This window comes from Ovis aries, chromosome 3, assembly GCF_016772045.2.
Source record: "Ovis aries strain OAR_USU_Benz2616 breed Rambouillet chromosome 3, ARS-UI_Ramb_v3.0, whole genome shotgun sequence".
In the NCBI taxonomy this organism is placed as follows: Eukaryota; Metazoa; Chordata; class Mammalia; order Artiodactyla; family Bovidae; genus Ovis; species Ovis aries.
In genome coordinates this window covers 92,566,495-92,589,433 of record NC_056056.1, presented here as the reverse complement: position 1 = coordinate 92,589,433, position 22,939 = coordinate 92,566,495, and the positions used below count along the sequence as shown (strand labels likewise).

At 49.6% G+C, this 22,939-nt stretch overlaps 1 protein-coding gene across 3 annotated transcripts in view; it reads left to right on the top strand.

The window, feature by feature from the left end:
* Positions 1-22,939, top strand: part of TGFA (transforming growth factor alpha) — a 111,952-nt gene that overhangs the window by 23,288 nt on the left and 65,725 nt on the right. For all 3 annotated transcript variants that reach the window (XM_060412327.1, XM_027966972.3, XM_060412326.1), the window contains exon 2: positions 11,479-11,532. In XM_060412327.1, the coding sequence (XP_060268310.1) occupies positions 11,479-11,532 (54 nt within the window). The remainder of the gene's footprint in view (positions 1-11,478; positions 11,533-22,939) is intronic.

Sequence of the window (22,939 nt, the reverse complement as noted above, 5' to 3'; positions counted from 1 at the left end):
TGTGTGTGTGTGTGTGTACACATAAATTTTCATTCATTTGGGTAAATACCAAGGAGCTTGATTGTCAAACCAAATGGTAAGACTATGTCTGGTTTTGCAAGAAACCACCAAGCTGTCCTCCAGAGTGGCTATACCATTCTATCAGCTGCTTCTGGTTCCTGTCCCACCTCCGCTTGGACGAGTCTGATTTTTCTGGGCAGTGCTTCGGAGACACACTGAATATTCCAGGGATGCTGTCCACATTCTTCCTGTCATTTCCCTCTTCTTGCTAGAGCTAAACCATCTGAGCGGAAAACTTCCTCTTCCCTCCCTCTTTTCCTTTGCTTCACATCTCCACCGTCCCCCCGCCCCAAAGTTAACAAGGTAGATGGTGATGGGCAGGAGCAGGCTTGGTAGGTGAAAGCTACCATACTTTCCCAGGGTGCACTTTTTTCTTTCTTTAAAGTGATTTAAGTTGACACCACTGAGAGGTACATGATGCTCTTCATCCCGAAACTGTGGGGTCAGGCATGCCTTGTTCCTCACTGACGTGTCTCCAATCAGTAAAAGAAACTCTTCCTATATGACTAAGTGCACTGGGGGCATTCACCGAACAGCTTTGTATTGTGTGGCCGAAAGACCATCCATTGGCCAGAGGGAAATACTTCAGGGGCTCTGAAGTCAGGCAGTGGACCGAGAGACAGTTGCCCTCCTCGCCACGCCTCCCCTCCTTCCCTCCGCAGGCCCCCAGGAGTCTGTTTGGAGCCCTGAGACTATAAATCACTGGGTGCAGGTTTGTTGGCAGCTCGTTGGTCTTATTACTTTATAGGCTGGCTTCCTATTGTGCAACCCAGATGCTCTGGGTTATTATAGAGAAGCATAGACATGAACGCAGAATGGAGGGAATTACTGAATGTCAGGGAAGGAAGCAGCCCAATTACCTGAAGGCAGGCTGATCCTGCAGTCCGCTGTGAGCTCCCCCAGGCCGCTGGCAAGGCTTTCCTGAGCCGCCTTGTCCGTTCATGTACCGCTGGCTTATTCTGTCTCCCTTGAGTTTTGGGTGCTTCTGCCCACGTGCAGTTGGAGGCTGAATGACCTATAGTTGAGAGACTTTCCATGCCTGGGTCCATAGTTTCTCAAACAGGGTGCACTGTTAACCTCTTAAGGAGGGCAAACTCCTATGCATCAGCAATTTAGCATCCCTGCTCTTACCCACTAAATGCCAGGAGAGCCCCCATGTCATGTGACAGTCAAAACCTACCCCACCAGTTACCAGCTGCCCCCAGGATGCACTGCCAGTGGGCAGAAGCCCTGGGCTAGGGGTGGGCTGGTCAGGGTCTCCTAGTGAAAGAGGGTTCTCTGAGTGCCTCTTGCCCTCTTCTCCTCCAGGCCCTTCTCACAGCTGGCACCTGCTCTTCTCCTCCATGCCCTTCTTCATCTCCCCTCTTCTCTTCCTCCTCCTCCTCCCCCTCACTTTCAGAGGAGGAGACCTTAGACCTCTTCCCAGCCTGCTTTGTGATGCAGGGTTCCAAGAACTTCAGGGTGTTTCCCCTTTAATTCTTGAAAATCCATCTTCATTTGAGCTCTGCTTCTCAATCAGTGGTCTTTATGCAGTCAGGTGAGTTCTCCTAAGGGGTGTTCTGGAGTCAGCCCCGAGAACCCAGAACACTACGGAGGCCTGATGGTGGCAATGAGCATTGGTGCAGGGCTGTCCCCTCTGTCCAGGCCTCCGCCAGCCTCCAAGGCCAACGCTGCACTGATCTGAAATGTGGCCAAGTCCCACTGGTGTTTATCTTGGCTCAAACCCCAGCCTCGCGTGCCTCCTGCAGGGTGGTTCTGGGGTGTCCAAGCCGAGTGGTGGGAAGGATGAGTTTGTCATCATCACGTGGAGGAAGTAGGGCAGAGTTCAAGGATTGCTTGTGTTTTCACCTCCTCCCCTCTCGTAGCCTACTTCTAAGCCACTGGTGGTGAGTGGTGTGCATTCGTGACCTTGACAGAGCTGAGGGATGGGTCTACCTTTGTTGGGGCTGCCAACAGGCTACCTCTGCTGGGCTGAGGTCTGCACAGGCCATTTGGGCACCACCACAAGGCCAGGGGAAGCTGGGACAGGGCCAGTGGGCCTCCGTGGAGGGGGTGGGGCTTGGTGTTTGATTCCTGAATTTGCTGGCAGTTGTGGGACCCTGGCCCTGCAGGGAGTGTCACTGCATCTCCCACTGGATCCCAGCCCTGAGTCTGGTCCACTCTCCCACCGCTTCTTTCCTCAGGGACTCTGGGAAAGCTGAGCATGGCCCGCTGCACTGACACCTTGATGCCTCACATGAGGGTCAGTCAGCTGGAACAGGGTGTGAGCACCTCAGCTTGTCACAGCTTCCTGCAGCCTCACAGCTCGGCGCTGGGAGACTGTGTTGGTGATTCAGCAGCCAGGAAACTCCAGGAGAGCTCAGTCATACTTGCCCAGCTGCTCTGCAGTCCCCATCAAGGCCCTTGGCCCGCCAGGACGGGAACAGGGCCTGTGCAAGATGAAGTTTACCTCAGTCCCCAACCCTGCTCCAGGATCATTGATGAACCTTCAACTCTGCTTCCTCCTAACAAGAAAGAGCGGGGCGTGGATGGGAGTGGGCGCAGGGCCCGTTTCACCCAGAGGAGATGCTTGGTGCATCCTGGTTAACAGTTTTACAGAGATGTTTTGCTCCTGTGTGCTGTCTGCTTTGCGGGGTGTCGGGGTGGGGGTCCTCTCAGACCACCATATTAGCAGGTAGCACTGTGCTGTAAGGCTTTGACCTGGGTGAGGGTTGGGGGCAGCAGAGAGGAAGGTGTGTGTGTAGCCGTGTGAGGCATTGCATCACGCCTACTGGGCCTTGAGAAACAAAGGTTTCTCAACAAAGCAGCACCCACCTGCTCCTGCCATGGTCTCTACAGCTTTCTCATTTAGTCATTTCTTTTTCTTTTCAATTTATTTATCTTTAATTGAAGGATAATTATAATATTGTGTTGGTTTCTGCTATACATCAACATGAATCAGCCATAGGTATACATATGTCCCCTCCATCTTGAGCCTCCCTCCCACCTTTTAGCCCATCCCACCCATCTCAATTCAGTTCAGTCACTCAGTAGTGTCCGACTCTTTGTGACCCCATGGACTGCAGCACCCTAGGCTTCCCTGTCCATCAGCATCTCCTGGAGCTTGCTCAGATTCATGTCCATCAAGTCGGTGATGCTGTCCAACCGTCTCATCCTGTGTCATCTCCTTCTCTTCCTGCCTTCAATCTTTCCCAGCAGCAGGGTCTTTTCTAACGAATCAGTTCTTTGCATCAGGTGGCCAAAGTATGGGAGCTTCAGCGTCAGTCCTAATGAATATTCAGGGCTGATTCCTTTAGGATTGACTGGTTTGATCTCCTTACAGTCCAAGGGACTCTCAAGAGTCTTCTCCAGCGTCACAGTTCAAAAGCATCAATTCTTCAGTGCTCAGCCTTCTTTATGGTCCAACTCTCACATCTGTATACAATTACTGGAAAAACCATTGCTTTGATTAGATGGACCTTTGTCAGCAAAGTGATGTCTCTGCTTTTTATTACAGTGTCTAGGTTTGTCACAGCGTTTCTTCCAAGGATCAAGAGTCTTTGGCCGCAGTGACTGTCTACTATGATTCTGGAGCCCAAGAAAATAAAGTCAGCCACTATTTCCACTGTTTCCCCATCTGTCTGCCATGAAGTGATGGGACAGGATGTCATGATCTTAGTTTTCTGAATGTTGAATTTTAAGCCAGCTTTTTCACTCTCCTCTTTCACCCTCATCAAGAGCCACCCCATGTACTACCTGTTTATCCTGAGTCTCTGCAGTCAGTCTTTACAATAATCCCACGTGGGAGATGGATATCTTTACCTCTTTTTCATAGCAAAGGAGACTGAGATGCTGGCAACAGGCCAAGGTTGCATAACTGCAGGGACTCAAGTTAGGACCCTAGTGGCGTGAATCTGAGACACTGAGCCGAGTGAGGACAGGTCGTGTGCAGGGAAGGTGGCTGGTGCCTGCCAGGAATGGGTGGGAGGAGCCAAGTAGAAACGGGGTTTAGGACCAGGTTACGCACCTGTAGTCTCTGGGCAGGACTTCAGATGGGCCTCTGTGAGCAGAGGTCAGAGGGAAGGGGTCTGGTGGTCCACGTGCTCTAGGAGCTCACTGGCAGCAGAAGCAGGGGTGGAAATGCCTTGGTCAGAAAAACCGGTCAGGCGACTATTGTGAAGACCCGGAAGAGACAATGAGGCCCGAGTTTTGCCAATGGCAGTAGGGATGTAGAGGGATGGATAAGACGGGTGAGGTGGAGGCAAGACTTGTGGGAGGTTATGTGGCTTGGTGATGGGGTAAAGGAGAGGGAGGGGCCAATGATGGTGTCTGGTCTTCAGCCCAACCTAGAACCAGGGAGGAGGAGTGGAGAAGGGCAGGAGACACGAGGTCTGAGGTCCAAGCCTTTGGAGAAGGTCAGGGTTGGAAACAGTGCTTGGGGCCTGGAAGTGGGAAAGTGTTGATGGGAATGTGGGATTGTGTGCTGGCTTTAGCAGCCCATTCTCATCTGCTTTCCATGTAGTGTGGAAGTCCATTCTCCTCTGACTTTGCATGCTTTATTTCATTTTATTTAATCCTTGCAATAGTCATGCAAGGAAGTGTTATCCTTGTTCATGGATGAGGACACAGAGGCAAAGTGAGGTTAGGTAGCACAGCTAAGGTCTCACAGTTAAGGAGCAGCAGAGCTAGGGTTTGAACCCAGTCCTGACAGCAGGGCTCCTTTTTTCTCTGCTGTAATAGACCCTGAGTTGGGATTAGAAAGTGGTACAAGGTTGCAGTGCAGACACCTGTCTGCCTGTCTCTTCCACCTCCCTGATCCTGAAGGTTCAGTCTGAACACTTTGGGTTTTCCCACCCACAGATATACAAACACAGACATGGAAAATACCATGAGCATTCAAGTAACACTGGCTTGTTTTCTAGGAGGTCGTAGTCATAAGGTATTGCCTTAGACTCATCAAGTTGGACTTTCCTGCTTCTGGCCACCCACGAGTCATTAGCAAGGGCAGCTGAGGGTCCCAAGCTCACTGACCCAGGAACATTCATCCTGGACTGTAAGCTTCGACTATATCTTCTAGCCCATGTCAAGACTGCACTGAAAATGTAGAAATGGAAAGTGCCCTTTTAGGTTCTAGTTTTGGATCTCTCCCATCTTCTGATAATCGGTGGCTGTGCTAAATCGAAAAACAAAATTACAACAAACTGCGCACACTCACTGAGGCAAGCATGCACAGCCTTTCGGCTGATCCTGGTTCAAGGCAAGGGATCCACCTGCACACAGAGCATCAGAATGAGGCCAAGTATGTCCACACCCCTCTTCCCCAGATGGATGGTTTAGAAAGATGCCAGCCCCATATCATCCCAGAAGTTAGGGACAGGGCTGACGCAACTCTGTCATTTAAACATAAAGAACCTGAGACTGAGTGGTGAAGGGACTTGCTAAAGGTGACGCCACTCACGGATGATCCTAGTCTCTGGACTCCATGGTTATCTCCGTGTCACAGCACATCTGGCTTAGATCCAGGAGAAGAAGACTTTTCTAGAGTGACTGTGTCCTTTGGCTGTGCTCCACAGGACAGGGGAAGCAGAGGGTGGCTGGATGGGCCCTGTAACATGAGCCGCCATGTCTGTCGCTTACAGGCTGGGTGACCTTGGGCAAGCTACTTAATCTCCTGTATCTGGACTTTCTCATCTCCAAACTGGGAGCTTGAACAGTACCTGCTTCCTAGGACTGGCTTTGCATACTGAATGAGACGATGCAGGGCATGTCGTAAGTGCTGAAATGTTGCTGCTATTACTGTTAATAACGCTCTCCGCCACAATGATAATTATGGCTGAATGATGCGAGGAGGGAGCTCGGGACACTAGTCAGGCGCCCGTGGTCTTCCTGCCCACTGCTGGCGTACAGGTGTGTTCCTGGTTCACGTGTCTGTGGAGCTGTTTGGGTGCAGGGTCAGAACCTCACTTGGATGGGTTTGTCACAAGAGCTACCCACGTCCCTGCAGAGTTACCACCTAAAACCCAACATTAACCATTTCAAAAGGCAGAGTTCCAGATGCTGGGATGGGGAGAGAAAGAGCCCTCTGTCCCGTGAGCTGTTCGGCCCAAAGTGATTCATTCTGTGTCACATATTTCTAAACCCTCCTCGCCTTCCCCTGAGCTCTCCTGATCCCGTCCGGCCAGTTACTCCGCACATTCCTCTGCTGCTTTGCCTGCCGTCCTCTGAAGCCAGTGTCACCGGCCTCTGTAAGCAGGGGCACTTGTGAACTGTCACCTCTTCCTTGGGGAGAAACTGCACTGGGGTGATGAGGGTGTCGCGTGGCTGCTTTCGATGTGACATTTATGGCTGTTCTCGCAGGAGGGTCAGGCACGGGTCTCCTGGTCTTACTGGTCCTGCCAGCTTCCCTCCTTGCCCCTCCTGCTGTGTGTTCCCTTTTTCTTCCTGATCACTTCTGACCCTGAAGCAGCATCTGTACCTGACTATCAAACCTCTTGGTTGAAAAATACTAAGTCACACAATATTGCAGGTTTTGCGGTTAGAAATCCTGCCATGTTTGCAGATAAATTTCAGGTGTTGGAATATAATTCATAAGAGAAGATACCCTAGAACCTGGTACCAGAAGTTACCTTAGACCAGGGGGACCAGCAGACCCTGGATTCCCTGTGACCCATTTCCATTTTTGTCCCCTACGTGGCTGTTCATGGGTGTCACCTGACAAGCTCAAGCTGTAGGTACCACCCTCACTTCCTGAGCTTCTGCTCTGAGCCTCATGACCCCGCAGCCCCAGCATGGCAGGAGAGGACGTGAGATCCTGGCTGCCCTCCACACAGCCACACTTGCTTCTGCCTGTCTCTCCACTGGTTCCTGCCCCTCCGCCTGCATCATTCCCTGCGGACCATTCCTCACCAGCTCCTCTAAACCTAAGACATCTTTCATCCAAAAGGCCCTGCTGCAACCTCTCTCCACCCTCCCCACATCTCCTTGATGCCAAAACCTCACGCTTACTCCTTTGCTCAGGAAGCCTGGCTTAGGGGATTTGAAAGTGGATGAGCTGTGGAGCCTTGATTTTCTAGGGTAAGCAGCTGATCTACACAGTGGAGTAGGTAGGAGCCTGGAAGCAAATACCAGCTGTAGTGGAGGTGAGAGCAGGGCATGGTCACCTCTGCCGGGGTGGCCAGGGGCCTGATGATGCCTCTTCCAGGTCAGGGCCTTAGAGCTGAGTGTCTGCAGAGGAGGTGGAGTGGTCACCAGGCCGACAGGTGGAAGAGGATGGAGGGTGTGCCATGCTCAAGGCACAGCCAGGTCCCAACCCCGTGCATGCACACAGGGCCGCGTGGACGGGGCATCCTGCTCTGTGGTCAGGGGGAGATGGGTGTCCAGCGTCCATCGGCAGCATTTCCCCTTGGCCCTGACCTGTGAGCTCGCAGGTAGGTAGGCTGTCCTCTCTCTGGCCATTCTTCCTGTTGGAAGCAGCCATCTGCATCCCGAAAGCTGAAGCGAAAGCTCTGCGGCCCTTGTCCTTCCTGGAGGGCCGTGTGGGTTCCCTCTGCCTTGAGGCGGGGGTCCGTCTTTCACAAGGTCTTTCTTCCATTGCGTGTAGATTTTCCCCTCGCCACCACCCCACCTTACTAAGTTCACAATCCTGAGATTCCCTTTGCTGGAGCTATTTAAACAAAATGGGATGCTGGCAGGAGCAGCCCAGAAGGGATTCCTGCCTGCAGGGAGGCTGGCTGGCTGGCCTCGGGGCAGGCAAGGCCCGGCGTTGAACCTCAGGCCAGAGGCACCTGTAGCCTCTGAGTCTCCGTCTGAACTGTGCGTTGTCTCCCCAGGGCCACTGGCTGCGGCCGTGCCTACGTCTGAACCCACGCAGGTGCTCCAGGGAGGATTCCTGTGCTCCTGTTGTCTCGGAGCCTGCCAAGGCCACGTGTTTCTGGGCTTCACACGGTCCAGCTGTTCCAAGCAAAGCCCAGGGGGAGTCTGGGCAGCTGGGCTTACGGAGGTTATGCTGTGGGGATTCTGGACGTTCATACCCTTGCTTCTTCTCAGTAGACCTTGCTCATAGTGGAGGGACTGGAGGCAGTGGAAATACCACAAGAGGCAACAGATGGAGCCTCTGGAAGAGATGGGTCAACCTGGTGCCTAGGCCCACTGAATCTGCTGTCTGGACTCTTTTGGGGTCATAGCTGGTACTTCCACAGCCCATGGTCAGGACTGGTGTGTGGGGTGGTCATTACACACTGTCTCAGGCATAGGAGTTGGATAGACTTGAGTCTGAATTGGGCTGCAGGAACTTGGGCAGATTTCTCAACCTGTCTAAGCCTCAGTTTCCTCATCTGTAAAATGGGGGTGTTTCCATAGACTGGACCGGGAGGCTGGGAGGAGCCCTGTGTCATGGGTATGGTGAGGACTAAATAAGATAAAGCATGTAAAAGCCACGTGGTGGGCCTGGGACTGCCACCTGCCCAGTAAGTGGCACCTGTGCCTCTGTGAGATGTGACAGGGGTCAGACCGGCAGACCCTGTCTTTTGGGTCTGGAACCCTCCTAGTGAGCCCACCACGTGGTGAAGGAGAAGCAGAGGCCTCATCTCCCATCACAGGGCCCCTGCTGCGGTTGTGTCTAAACAGAAACTGCAGAGAGAGCCCAGGGCACCAAAGAGTTTTTCCATGGGACTGTCAGGGGTAACAGAAAGGAACTGTTCTTGTACTGCTCAACTTATGATTAAAAACCCAGTGTCCTTCCTCTGTGGAACATGGTGGTTTTGTAACCCCTAATAAGTTCCTGAAACATCTTTGCAAGTTCAGCAGCTGAGAGCTCCCAGGTAAGGAACCCAGGGGGTGGGATGGCAAAGGGACTCGCCCCAAGGCTGAGGGAGCGCCCCTCCACACACCCTGGATGCTGGGGATCACCTCTGCTTTCTCCTGGCTGAGGGTGGACAGTGTTTGCTGTCTAGTCCAGGCTTTGCTTAAGCAGAGGTCAGCGTGGAGCCCAGGAACTGTACTGACTGATGGGCGGACGGATGGATATGGGGCTGGGACGGAGAGGGGAAGGAGATGCATTTGTTCATAGACTGTTTGTGACAGGCCAGTGGCACTTCCTCTCAAGAGGTATACAGAGCATCTGTGAGTCTTTCCTTTCGGTTCCACAAGTCACTGGCCACCTTTGGCCCAGAGTGGCTTGTGGTGATGCCAGTAAAATCAGCTTGTGACAGGTCCCCAGCTGACTGGGAGAGACCTCTGAGACTTTGTCTTGCTTTGGTAGGAAACCCTCACTGTAATGCTTGGTGTGTCGGTTACACACTCGGCCTTTTAGATAATGCCCGGGGGGTCCTGAGACCTTGCTTCCAAAGGTACTGTCTGTTGAGCAGCAAGAAGGAATTTCACAGGCCAATGTGTGATTTCACTAACTCTCTCCCCGTCCCCGTCTGCCACCGCCTCCTGGTCTCCCCCAGCCCAACTCCAGCACCCAGTGTCAGGTTCGGCACTCTGAAGGAGTATTGGGGAAATTCATGCCAGGCCAGCAGTGAGAGCAGCCTGAAGCTTTCAGATATTTCTCAGGTCAAAGGCTTAAAGGGAAGTCCTGAGCAGATTGCCTCATCTGTTCCAAGCGTGTTTCTCCCTTGAGAGTCAAGGGCTGGCGTGTCTACATCCTGAGTGATGGGGGAAAGGAGCTCTCACAGCCTGCATGGCAAGGGGTGTTCCCGAGCCTTGGGCTGGGGGTCACAGCACAGAGGTGTGCCTCTTTTCTGTGCTGCCTCTGGGCTAGCCTGCAGGCGGCCCGGCCTCATTGCGTGACCATCCCGGCATGTTTTTGCAGTTCAGTTTTAGGAAATCAGTCTTAGTTCATGCTGATTGCATAACCCCTAGAGGTTCCTTCTTCGACAGAACTGTGCTGCTCTGCCTCCCCCGGGGCTGTAACGTGCAGGTGCAGAAGGTCATCTGCTGGCCGGGGTGGCTTTGGAAGTATGTGACCCCTGCGGCCCCAGAGCCTCCTGCTCAGGTGGGCCCTGGGCTTGGGGGCTCAAGCCCACGCAGTCGCAGTCTGGACATACTTAATGGTTTTCCTTTCACATTTATAATGTGAATGGTTAATGGGACAGTGGGGTATGTGCAGGGCCCGGGGGCCTTGGCTCCTGTGATCCCACCTACTGCCACCTCCCTGCCTCCCCTGGGCGGGTTCTCGCTCCTGCCGCCTGGGACCTGGACACCAGAAAGGCTGGAGTGAGGTGTGTGCCCCTCCTGGGCAGGGCGTGGTGGCAGCTGCCCCATTGAGGCTGGTAGCCCAGCTGCGTCTCTGCAGAAGACGGACATGGGCCAGCCTCTCCTCTCCTCTAATCCACATACCCCGGGTAGACGTTGCGACACCCTCAAGGTCACCTGCCCGCCGTGGGTTGGGGCGACTGGTTTCTGGGAAGAAGAAACCTCTGACTGGCTTCCCTGCCCCCAGCTGGGTTGCTCACATCCGCACATCCATCTCCCTACTGGCGGACCCAGCTGTCCGGGATCCTGTGCGTGCTTGGGTACTCTTGCTGGGGCCCAGGGTGTCTCTGGGGAGCTGGGCTGACCCTGCAAGTCTCCTCACACCCCAGAGACAGCAAGGCCAGAAAGAGCTCGTAGCAAATATCATGATATGCTCAACAGCATGTACATACTTAAAGCCACCGAACTGTGCGCTTAAAAAGAGTGAAGATAGTAACTTCTATGTATATTTTATCACAATAAAATATATCTAAAAGGTGTTTTGCAATTCCCTGGTGGCTCAGACACGGTAAAACGTCTGCCTGCAATGTGGGAGACCTGGGTTCGATCCCTGGGTTGGCAAGATCCCCTGGAGAAGGAAATGGCAACCCACTCCAGTATTCTTGCCTAGAAAATTCCATGGATGGAGGAGCCTCGTGGGCTACAGTCCATGGGGTCACAAAGAGTCGGACACAACTGAGCGACTTCATGACGACGATAAGGTGTCTTAAAACAAGAAACATCATGACAAGTGGAGAGAGAGAGACTAGGAAAGAAAAAGGTTGAGATTTTAGTAATGCTAATAGGCACTTTTTTCCTGCTTTTTGCACAAAGGGTCCCACCTATTCATTTTGTACTAAGCTTCCCTGGTGGCTCAAGATGGTGAAGAATCTGCCTGCAATGTGGGAGACCAGGGTTTTATCCCTGGGTCAGGAAGATCCCTCAGAGAAGGGAATGGCAACCCACTTGCCTGGAGAATCCTCATGGACAGAGGAGCCTGGCGGTCTACAATCCATGGGGTCGCAGAGTTGAACACAATTTAGTGACTAAACCACCACCACTCTGTATTATGTGGCTATGACTGCCTGTTGGCCACTTTGTAAAACTATCAACTCTTTCCCTTTGAGAAGGACCCGTCCTTGAAGCCTGAGAAGTTGGCTGCTGGGCAGACTCTCACCTGTCTTCTTTTCTCCCTCTTCGCAGGTATTTTCTTGGCCGTGTGCCAGGCCCTGGAGAACAGCACATCCGCCCTGAGTGGTGAGTCCCATCCCATCCCCTCCATGTGGGGTGGTGTATGGAGAACAGATGGGAGCAGCCCCTGGCTGCTTTGTGGAGCCTCTGCTACAGGCGTCCCCTGGGGCTCCTGCCTGCTGAGTTCCCATGCGTCTGCCTCCTGCACATTGTCCCAGGGCCCCGGGAGTGCTCCTGGGAGGTCTTAACCTCTAATGCACAGGGACCGGTCCCTGCTCGCCGAGGGTGCACCCTCTCCCAGCTCTGATCCCAGCACAGTCCCTGTGGGCAAGGGTGCTGGCAAGCTGAGCCTCATAGTCCATCTAAAGAAGAACCCAGATTCCTAAACCCTCTTGTCTCCTTCTGCCTGGGAATCTTTGTTTAGTTATTAATATTTTCCAGTTCCTCCTTGGACATTTGTAGTCGCATTTCCTTTGTTGCATTTGTGAGATCCTGGGTCAATGGATTGGAAAGTTGGGAAACATTGGTGGCAAACTACTTGTGGGCATAAGCTCACAAAAGCGTCCCCTGAGATGTTTGCGCACGGCTCTTAGCATTTGTCCGTGTGCACTAATATTTTTATACAATTAGTCGGGGTGAGGAAGTGATTTGGGTGCCTGCTTTTTAAATTCAGGGTTTGGAGTTGTGCTTTTTTCTATGTGGCTAGACTGTCTTGAAATGTATCCTTTTAAAATATCATAATGTTTCATTCAAGTGGACACGTGTTACAGTTAGGCTTTTCCCATGGGATATTTTTGTTCTCAGTTTAAATTATAATGCTCCCTCTTGATGCCTAGAAACTGTTTTCTTCTTTTGGATTCTTTCCTTGGGCCATAGCTGTAGGAGCAAGAGTATATATTTACGACCCTCGTAACAGATTGCTAAGTAGCTTTCCCAAATGAATTGACGGGGTTTTTATGTCAGCAGTGTACCAGCCTGCCAGTTTCTCTGTTCGCTCGTTGACCTGATGTTCCCCTCTGGTACTGCAGTGGACCCAGCTGCGTCTCCCGAGCTATTTCAGGGAGGTGCCAGGGCAGGAGGTGGTCCTCTGTATTCATACATCCTCAAACCACCACACCCTGTTCCTGGTACTTAGCTCTTCTCCAAAGCTTTCCGTCCAAACATAGTAGATGCCGCTGCTGCTCCCACTGGATACCAGCGCTTCTGCACCCCCACAGTCTCCACCTGCAGCTGTTATCCTTGATGCACTTGAACCCTTAAGGTGTCCGAGCCACTTGGTGACCCATGATGCCACAGAAGAAACTGCCTCTTGTCCTATGTGTTATGCTTCGTTGGGACTGGGGGTGGAAGTGCCCATCCATTCCAAAGCAGTGCTTTGGCAGTCCAGGGTCTACTTGAGTTCCCATGAAGTGGTTCTTTCACTTTTTAACTACTTCCCCCATCACAAAGGGCTCAGATGTGCATATACAGGGAGGAGGGGATAGCTTTGTGACCATGCTATTCTCACAATTGACCCAGCCAGCATCCTGGGGTGCATTTACTCTCCGGGTGCACCCCCAGCCCATTGTGGTCCTCACTGTAGGACCTGGTGGGCCAGCGGCCGGCTTCTCCTCTGAGTCACTTGTAGGTGACGCTTTGTGGTGATGGCAGAGGCTGATGCTACCCCCAGGGGAACGGTTATCTTACCCCCTACTCCCATTCTATCCATTCACACAGGAAAGGCCTAGGGGATGTTGTACCTGAGCCAGTCCCCTTAGGGGCCTGGCATGGCTCCTGCTGAGGCCCTTTGGGGTTTCCCAGGCTCTTCTGGGGAGACGTGGGAAACCTGTGATATTTATCCAGAAAATGACTATGCTTGCTGCGGTCATGTTCAACCTCCGTTCCATGTTTCTTTTCTGGCCTTGCTTCTGTGAGACGGTCTCAGGTTGATATCGGACATACTCTCCCCATGACGACTTAGGTTCAGAAAACAGTAGGTGTGGCCTGCCCTTTTGCACACGACCCTGTAACTGGCTCAGTGCTGCTCTGTGGCCCAATGTGGTAGGTGAGAGCGGGGGTAGGGCCACACCTTCTAGTGTCCAGGGGGCATTGAGATCTTGGTGTTGGTTGGTGACATGTTGGAGCAGGGAGGGGGGCCGCCAGTCTGGCCTCTTGCATTGCTCTCTGATGGGTTACTTAGCTGTGGTGCTTGTGCCCCTGAGAGGTTAATGGAATAGTTCTTTCCATGTTTGCTTGCTCTCTGCCCTGCCCCGCTGGACCAAGATATGAATCCAGAGAGGGCTGGGCTAGTTAGCAGACAAGTCCACCTGGTGATGACCGTGTCAGAGCCACTTGTCCTGGAGCTAGGGCCCTGTGACTAAATCAGGCTTGTTTGCTCAATTTTCTTTCCCTTTAGGGTGACCTTCCCGTCTCCTGGAAGACTCCCCAGGTCCTTGCAGGCCTTGCCCACCCCACCCCAACTCTGTCCTCTCTGGACATGGCTGAAATCTTGTTGTGGGTACAGCTCAAACTGGAGACCCCACCAGCCACACTCACTACTACTAGCATTGAAATATATGTGTGTTTAACTCGTGGCTAATTCAGCAAGCAAAACTGTTTGTTAATGTTTATAATAGAAATCTTCTTACATAGAAAAGGAGAAACAATAGCAACATCAATTCCCATGTATCCATCACCCAACTTCAACAACTAGCATCTCTCTGCCGTTTTTCTTTCATCTATTTTCTCACCTTTTTGAGTTTGCTCTTTGTTGGTATAGTTTAAAACATAATCCATTTCTCTTGTGACTATTGTATCTAACAGATAAGGACTTTTACAATGAAACCATAGTTCAGTTACACCAACAAAAGCAATAGTGATTCTTTTTTATTAGATTCTTAAATATGGAGGGTAGGTGACACTGAATTCAAATTTGTGGCATTTTATTTAATTCACATTGCCTTTGATGTTTTCATATTTTGCTTTCTAGTTATATTTCCTTTCAGGTCAACACTGGTTTTATAAAATGTGCTCAGTTATATACTGGGTGACTGACTTTCACATCTGAGTCCCTCCTAACCCTCATGCTCTGGAGGTTGGTGGGCTCATTTACTGAAACTATCTAGGTGTGAAGATGGGTAATTTTAGGATAGAAGCTACGAGAGCTTCACCCATGGTTTAAATATATGCAGATCTCTTCACTCTGAGAGTTAATTGCAATGAGAAATAGTAATGAACACAAGAAGGTTTTGGTATATTCCTGATTGATGGTGTTGGAACAAAGGACTGCAGACTTACTCAGAATTAAGCTCTAACATTTTGATGAAGCAGCATAGACAGAAAATTGCAAACTCCACGTGCCAATCAAAAGTGGAATATGAGCTTGAAGGAACAGGGGCTGATCCCATGTCGCATTCTTGTGCTTTCCCCCCAGAAAAGTTTCGTGGCCTCATGGCTTCATAGTTGCCCTTGGCCTTTTTGTATGAGGTTTCATTTGTTTCTTTCAATCCTCCTTTTTATAAACCCACAAATGTGGAGGGTAGATGATGCCAGAGGCATGGAAACTAGCATTATTGTCATCAGAAACGCTTCTCAGACATTTGCTTCGGGTGGAGCATTGGAGGGATACATGCCTTAGACTGGAGGTTGGGAGCCCTGCGTGTTAGACTGATCTGGTCTCGGTTCTGCTATGTCCTCAGGCAAGTTATTCATCTGGTTCCTGTTTGGATGTGGGCCTTGACTTAGGAATAACCTGTGAAGTTTTTCACATGACCACTGGGATGGATTGATGGAGACTGCTTAGAAAGCTTTGATGAGGATTTCGAAGGCAGCCTTCAAATTATCAGTTCAGTTCAGTTGCTCAGTCGTGTCCGATTCTTTGTGACCCCATGGACTGCAGCACACGAGGCTTCCCTGTCCGTCACCAACTCCCGGAGCTTTCTCAAACTCATGTCCATCGAGTCGGTGATCCTATCCAACCATCTCATCCTCTGTTGTCCCCTTCTCCTCCTGCCTTCAGTCTTTCTCAGCATCAGGGTCTTTTCCAGTGAGTCAGTTCTTTGCATCAGGTGGCCAGAGTATTGCAGTTTCAGCTTCAGTATCTGTCCTTCCAATGAATATTCTAATGATGTCCTTTAGGATTGACTGGTTGGCTCTCCTTGCAGTCCAAGGGACTCTCAAGAGTCTTCTCCAACACGACAGTTCAAAAGCATCAATTCTTTGGTGCTCAGCTTTCTTTAGAGTCCAACTCTCATATCCAAACATGACTACTGGAAAAACCATAGCTTTGACTAGACAGACCTTTGTTGGCAAAGTAATGTTGGGAATGTATGGCAGTGGTCAAACCTGCCATGATCCTCAGATACACTGGTGGTCGTGTGAGTGCCATGTGTCTGGTTCTCTCGGAGCCAGATGCTGTTTTACATGCAGGTTCTAACATTATGGGCTTTTTAGGTGGTGCAGTGGTAAAAAAAATCCACCTGCCAATGCAGGAGACGCAAGAAACTTGTGTTCAGTCCCTGGAATGGGAAGATCCTCTGGAGTAGGAAATGGCAACCTACTCCAGTACTCTCACCTGGAAGATTCCACAGACAGAGGAGTCTGGTGAGCCTCAGTCCATGGGGCTGCAAAGAGTCAGACGTGACTGAATAACTGAGTGTGTGTGCATGCACACACACACACACACACACACACACAGAGGCTACACTGTAGTTGCTGGACAACTTCTCTGTCCTTGTCTCCACCACAAAGGTGACCCCACGATGAGAGCCTCGCAGTGACAGACGGCAACCACAGCTGACTGCTTAGTGTGATTTAGAAAATCATTGCTGGAAGAAGTCAGTAGTCTGCAGGCCAGGAAAGAAAATTTGTATCTGGTGGGTTGTCAGTTTGTAAAGCTTGCAGAGAAACATTAGCTGGAGGCGAGGTGAGGATGGCAGCACCTGCAGCTTAGAACCTCACACCCTTCTTGAGGAAAGAGTCACGGCCTATCTTCAAAGGCACCTTTTAATGCCCCTGACTGGGGACAGAATGCACCCTGGTTAAGTTGTTGGGTGGCTGCTTGCTTAACCCTGTGCAATGTTGCCTCGTTCCCAGGCTGCCCATCTGGTTCTCATATTTTCATGAGACTCATTCTAATGATCCAGGGGTGTGGTGAGGGCCTTGCTCAGACACCTGGGAGCCAAGCTCCTCCTGTTCTTTGCCTAATTCCTGGGTGATTCAGGGTGGTTCTTTAAACCTCTGAATTTCTACTCCTTCCTCTAGCCTGTGTCTATTGACACCCACTTGGAACCAGGCAGTGTTGGAAACCTTATTTAATTTAGCATCTGGGAGACTTTTCAAAGGCGATGATGAAAGACCATGGAACATTCATGGTGGTGTCATTCAGAGGGATGGTCTCTCTTATCAGCTTGCATGGGGAGATGGTAGTCGGATTTGGTGGGGGCTCTGGGTTTAACAGTTAAGAAGGGCAAGTTTGGGCTGGGGTGTGGAGGGAGGGCAAATCAGATTATAGGGAGCCGTCTTTGAAGGCAGTACTTTGTTTGGAAAACAGGTAGCACACGGATCAGCCAGCAAGCCAGGGATCTGGTTATTGCTCACCTTCCTAACAAAAGCTTTTCAGAACTGCAGCCTGCTTCCCCGTTCCATTGTCTGGAGTTTTCCCACGTGGGGCTGAAGTCATTCTAAAATTAGAACGCTCACGTGTTCTACCCAGGTACAAGGTTCACAGTTCCAAATATGTGTCTGTAGCACAAGAGACTTGGTATGACTTCGTTAGGGGCTAAAAACACAGACAGCCGGTGCGGGGACTAGCTCGCTGTGGAGGACGCTTAGAGGAGCATGGAGCCTCAGGAGAGAAGGAGGGCGTGTTTCTCCTTTCCTTTCTAGGATTTCTGCTTGTCACACAATTCCTCATTTTACCTTCTACTTTTTGCAGAGGAAACTGTGCTGGGTCAGAAGGCTGGTTGCTCGGAGTAGTAGATACACCACAGAATGTGGAATCTAGGATCATAATTCTGACTCCCTAGCTGGGTGACACCTGTAGTGCTCTTAACCCCAGATCCCCCCTGGATAAAGTTAAGGACTTGGATTAAGGCAGTGTCTTTTCAAACCGTGAGTCACAAAATCACTCTAGTGGGTCACAACCAGCATTTTTAAAAAATGAGATTGAAGAGCTTAGACTAGAGAATTTCAGAGTGAAGGAAAGTCGGATAATGTCTCGTGATACTCTTGGTTACTCGTGGATTCATATATTGGCGTTCTGCATTTGTTTACTTGTGTAAGCTGGACCCATATTGCATCCTTTATAATTTCCATGTTTGGTTTCTTCAGTGTAAGAATTCAGACCCTTGCAGAGGAAGTGCCGTAAAACTTGGCAGACCTCTACATTCCCCTCCACACCTAGTCTTTCGTAGCTATCTTGTTCACCCCTAAATTGACAGCAATACTTTTCACCTTTATCAAGTGTTTCCAAAACACTGCACTTGTAATAAAAGCAACAGCTCTTTCCTTATGCATAGATATTTCATTAGTATATGTAATATGTAGTTATGTAAATACAGTAATGAGTGTGATTGACACGAGCAGGTTTGGGAACAAACACATGTGTCGTCTTGGTAAATAAATATCTTCACTGTTAAAAACAGAAATGGGTGGTAAACTAGTGTAGCCAACTGATTGAGCTTCTGTGTGCTGAGGACATTGGTATAGCTGTTTTAACAAAGAAATGGAGAGGATGGATTGGGTAAATCAAGGCCATGGTTTAAGCTGAGCCATCTACCAGCTTTGAAAAACCAAAGTGAGCGACACAACTCCTGGATTTCTAAAAATCAAGGCCTGTAGAAGCCTACTGCTCTCCTCCTTTTTAGCTCTTGACTTTTACCTAGCACCCGCTTATTAAGTACTACCTTCTACCAGGCACTGTGCTAGGCCCTGGAGATATACATGAGAAGTCAATATGATGAGCCCTGCCATCAGGCCAGTGATGTTGATGATTTTTACATCTCAAAGAAAATAATAAACACAGAGCAGGTGATCCACCATATGGGTTTCTTTGAAGAAAACACCTGCCTCTACTATATTCAGACTTCCCATTTTTAATCCAAGTGCCAAACTGGGTACTTTTTCTTTTCTTTAATAAGTTGCTTCTTACTGAGTTTGGCTTGTGATGCCGAGCTGGTTTTCCATCTGATTGATCACTCTTCTGGGCTATGGTTGTCATCTATGAAGCTGCTCCTGCTATATAAGGTGCCTGCCATATCTTCTGGCAGGCACCTTATGTAGCAGGAGCAGAATCTAACCACACATCAGCCAAAAGAGTCAGCCTAGAGAGAACCACAGTAGTAGTAGTAGTCAGGTCCCGTGGACTGTGGCCATTTACTCTGTACCTACAATGAAGATCATCCTAATGGCAGCTCGTTCCATCTCTGTACCTCTTAGCTCAGAGTCTCAAGAGAGAGAATGGGACCGGTGTGTCTTCTTTGGTCCGAGTGGTCGCCCAGCAGCTGTGGCAGGGTTGGGGGTGGGGGGAAGGCTGCAGGTAACAAGATGCCAAAGAGCAGGGTAGGCTTTGTACAGGGCAGAGTCCCTCAGGGGACCTGGAGGGGGCAGGGACCAGCATTCCTGGTCCAGACTGATTCTTTGAATCATTCAATCAGCAAAGATTTATTGAACACTTACTATGTGCCAGACCTTGATGAAAACAAAATCTCTGTTCTCAAGAACCTTATACTCTACTGGGAAAGATAGACATACTATTATATTTTAATCTACCAAATTGGCATATTTTTGAGCATGGCAACTCTGAGTGCTGGTTTGTGTGAGGTGAGATAGCTATGTATATTGCTTATGGGTATGCCTGTTGGCTTTCTGGGAAAGAGTTTAATATTAATTGGGAACTTGATTCCTTAGTAATTGTAAGAACCTTATAATTGTCCATGCCGTGTGATCCAACAATTACACTGTTAGCCATCTGTTTAACAGAAATAACCAGGGATGTTATGTTATCCACTGTAGTAAAATACAGCCAGTTTAAATGTCAGCAAGAGGGAAATAGTTATGGGACAGGTGATTAGATTTTAAATAAAAGCCCTTTAAAATCATGCTGATGAAGACTAATGATATGGGAGGAAAATGTTCTGTATAAAATTGAATATAACATCTCAGTTTTATACACTGTACACACAGATGCAAAAATAAAAGGCAAGCATCATATAGTATTAACATTAATTATCTCTGATGCCTCTTGATGAAAGTGAAAGAGGAGAGTGAAAAAAACTGGCTTAAAACTCAACATTCAGAAAATGAAGATCATGGCGTCTGGTCCCATCACTTCATGGCAAATAGATGGGGAAGCAATGGAAACAGTGACAGACTTTATTTTCTTGGGCTCCAAAATCACTGCACATGGTGACTGCAGCCATGAAATTAAAAGACGCTTGCTCCTTGGAAGAAAAGCTATGACCAACCTAGACAGCATATTAAAAAGCAGAGACATTATTTTGCCAACAAAGTTTCGTCTAGTTAAAGCTATGCTTTTTCCAGTAGTCATGTATGGATGTGAGAGTTGGACTATAAAGAAAGCTGAGCGCCGAAGAATTGTGCTTTTGAACTGTGAGCGCTTTTAAACTGTGGTGTTGGAGAAGACTCTTGAGAGTCCCTTGGACTGCAAGGAGATCTAACCCATCCGTTCTAAAGGAGATCAGTCCTGGCTGTTCATTGCAAGGACTGATGCTGAAGCTGAAACTGCAATATTTTGGCCACTTGATGTGAAGAACTAGCTCATTGGAAAAGACCCTGGATGCTGGGAAAAATTGAGGGTAGTAGGAGGGGACAACAGAGGATGAGATGGTTGGGTGGCATCACTGACTTGATGGACATGAGTTTGAGCAAGCTCTAGGAGTTGGTGATATACAGAGAAGCCTGACATGCTGCAGTCCATGGGGTCACAGGGTCGGATACGACTGAGCAGCTGAACTGAACTGAATGGGAATATAGCTGATTGTAATTTCCTTTGTACTTTCCTATTTTTCTTATCCTGTCTACAGTGAGCATTTTTAATACTATAGTCAGAAATAAAAGGAGCTACCTTTTGAAAAAGACAGAAAAGGCCATGGCTGACTCCTGCCCTGCAGGTCTGTTGGCCCGTGTGAGCTGACTGCAGGCTATCACGAGGCGCAGGCAGTGCCGCTGTTTGTGGAGCAGAGGGACCTGCCACTCTGGCCTGCATGCTTGGCGCCCACCTCCAGGGACCTCGCTGTCTGCAGAGGTTGACCCCGACAGAATACTTGCCAGTTCACCTCCAAGTCCTGGGGATACTCTTCCAAACTCTCCTTTGGTGGCCCTTTGGCTTCTAAATGCTGATCCATTCCCTTTTTTTCAGCTGTTTATTTTATTTATTTTTACTTTTTAATCTTTAATTGAAGTATAATTGCTTTACAATGTTGTATTGGTTTTTACTGTACAACAGTGTGAATCAGCTATCAGGATACATGTATCACCTCCCTCTTGAGCCTCCGTCTCGTGCCCCCCTCTAGGTCATCACAGAGCCCTGAGCCGAGCTCCCTGTGCTAAACAGCAGCTTCCCACTAGCTCTGTGTTTTACACATGATAATTTATATACGTCAGTGCTGCTCTTGCAATTCCATTCACTTTTATCTCTGGGTTTACAGTGGAGAGGTTGGGCTTTTCTGGGCCCCCGGCCCTAGAGTCAGTCTCTAGATAGAATGTGAGCACTCTGAATTGGACAGAGTTCAGACTCGCCCCCTGCCACTTACTAGCTGTGGGGCCTTAAGCGAATTACCTAACCTCTGTGTACTTCAGCTTCCTTATCTATGAAAGAGGAATAATGATGGGACCTGCTCTTAGGGTTGTTGTGAGCATTAGAGATGACATGTAAAACGCTCGCAGCTGTGTGCACACACACTTGGGTCCTCGGCTGCTACTCCTCTTACGGCATTATTGGTGATGCCTGGATCGTGACGCGTGTCTGTGTCTTCATTGTGCTTTTATCACCGGCAGTCTAGTTGTAAGGCAGTGGTTCTCGTGTTCCAATGAGCAGAAGAGTCATCCTGCTGATTGTTAAAATGCAGATTCCTGGACCCTCGTCAGCCTGTGGCCCAGCAATTGGCGCTTCTGATTCTTAGCAAAATGTGGTTAAGGCCCAAGAGAAAGAAGCTAAGTGGTAGATACATGCCCTTGTAGGCTGAGAGGCTTTCTCCTTAAGGCAACAACCTCATCCCATCTCTGGAATTCTTACTTCCCATTGCTGGACAGAGCCAGTTTATGGGAGTCTGTGAAATGTTTGTGTTCCAGGACTGACTTTCTAGCATCCACCCAGAAGCTTGGTAAAGATGATCCAACACCTCAGAACTTTGGCCATCACCTCAAAGCGTCCTCTTTCTCTTTATCCTTGCTGTGATGAAATGATGAACACAGCGGCTTGGGGGTAAGGCATCAGCTAGCTTTGTTTTCTGAGAGCCTGACCCAGACTGCCCGCTTCTGAGTTTGGGGAACAGCCTTGAGTGTCTGGTATTTACTAATGGAGGACCTTTAGCTCTTTTGATGGAGCCAGGTTCAGATGTCCTCCTTAGCAGTGCAGTAACTGTTCGTTCTGAATCTCTTTTCTCTCTAGAAGTCTGTATAACGGAAGGTGATTTCACATGTCTGACCATTGTATTGTTAGGCTGCATTGACTAAAGTGTTTCTTAAATACCAAAACATGCTAGTACGAATCAAGGGGGGAAATGGATAAAACAAAATAGAATGGGGACACTCAATTTTACTCACACTGATGCCATGGAGCTGGGGTTCAAAGGGGGATGCTTTTCTTCCTAGTTGTCATTTAGCAGCCTGGCTAGGAAGCTCTCTTTCTAGGCCTTTTTTGTCCCAACTATTGGGGGCTTGGGGCTTCCCTGGGAGCTCAACCGGTAAAGAATCCACCTGCAATGCAGGAAACCCCAGGTCGATTCCTGAGTTGGAAAGATCCCCTGGAGAAGGGATAGGCTACCCACTCCAGTATTCTTGGACTTCCCTGGTCATTCAGATGGGAAAGAATCCCCCTGCCGTGCGGGAGACCTGGGTTCAATCCCTGGAGGAGACAGTTCACTCCAGTATTCTTGCCTGAAGAATCCCCATGGACAGAGGAGCCTGAATGTGTGGCAGTCCCTGGGGCTGCAAAGAGTCGGACACGCCTGAGTGACTAAGCATGCAGTGGGGGCTTGGGATATAATAAGCATCTCTCCCTGCCTTACACAGTAGACCTAGAAAGGTACTTTTGGAATCTTAAAAGCGAAAAATGTTAGATCTTACTCAGAAATCTGCCACTAATGAGTGTCTCAGGTGCTCTGGGGCGTGACAAATGGAAGTATAATCATGAATCACATAACTGTCCTCAGGAGCCTCTATAACAATCTGGATGTAGCAGGCTGTCCACCTAATATTCCATTAAATAACCACAGCCCAGCGCAGTGAGAGGCTCTGGAAATCTAGATGTACA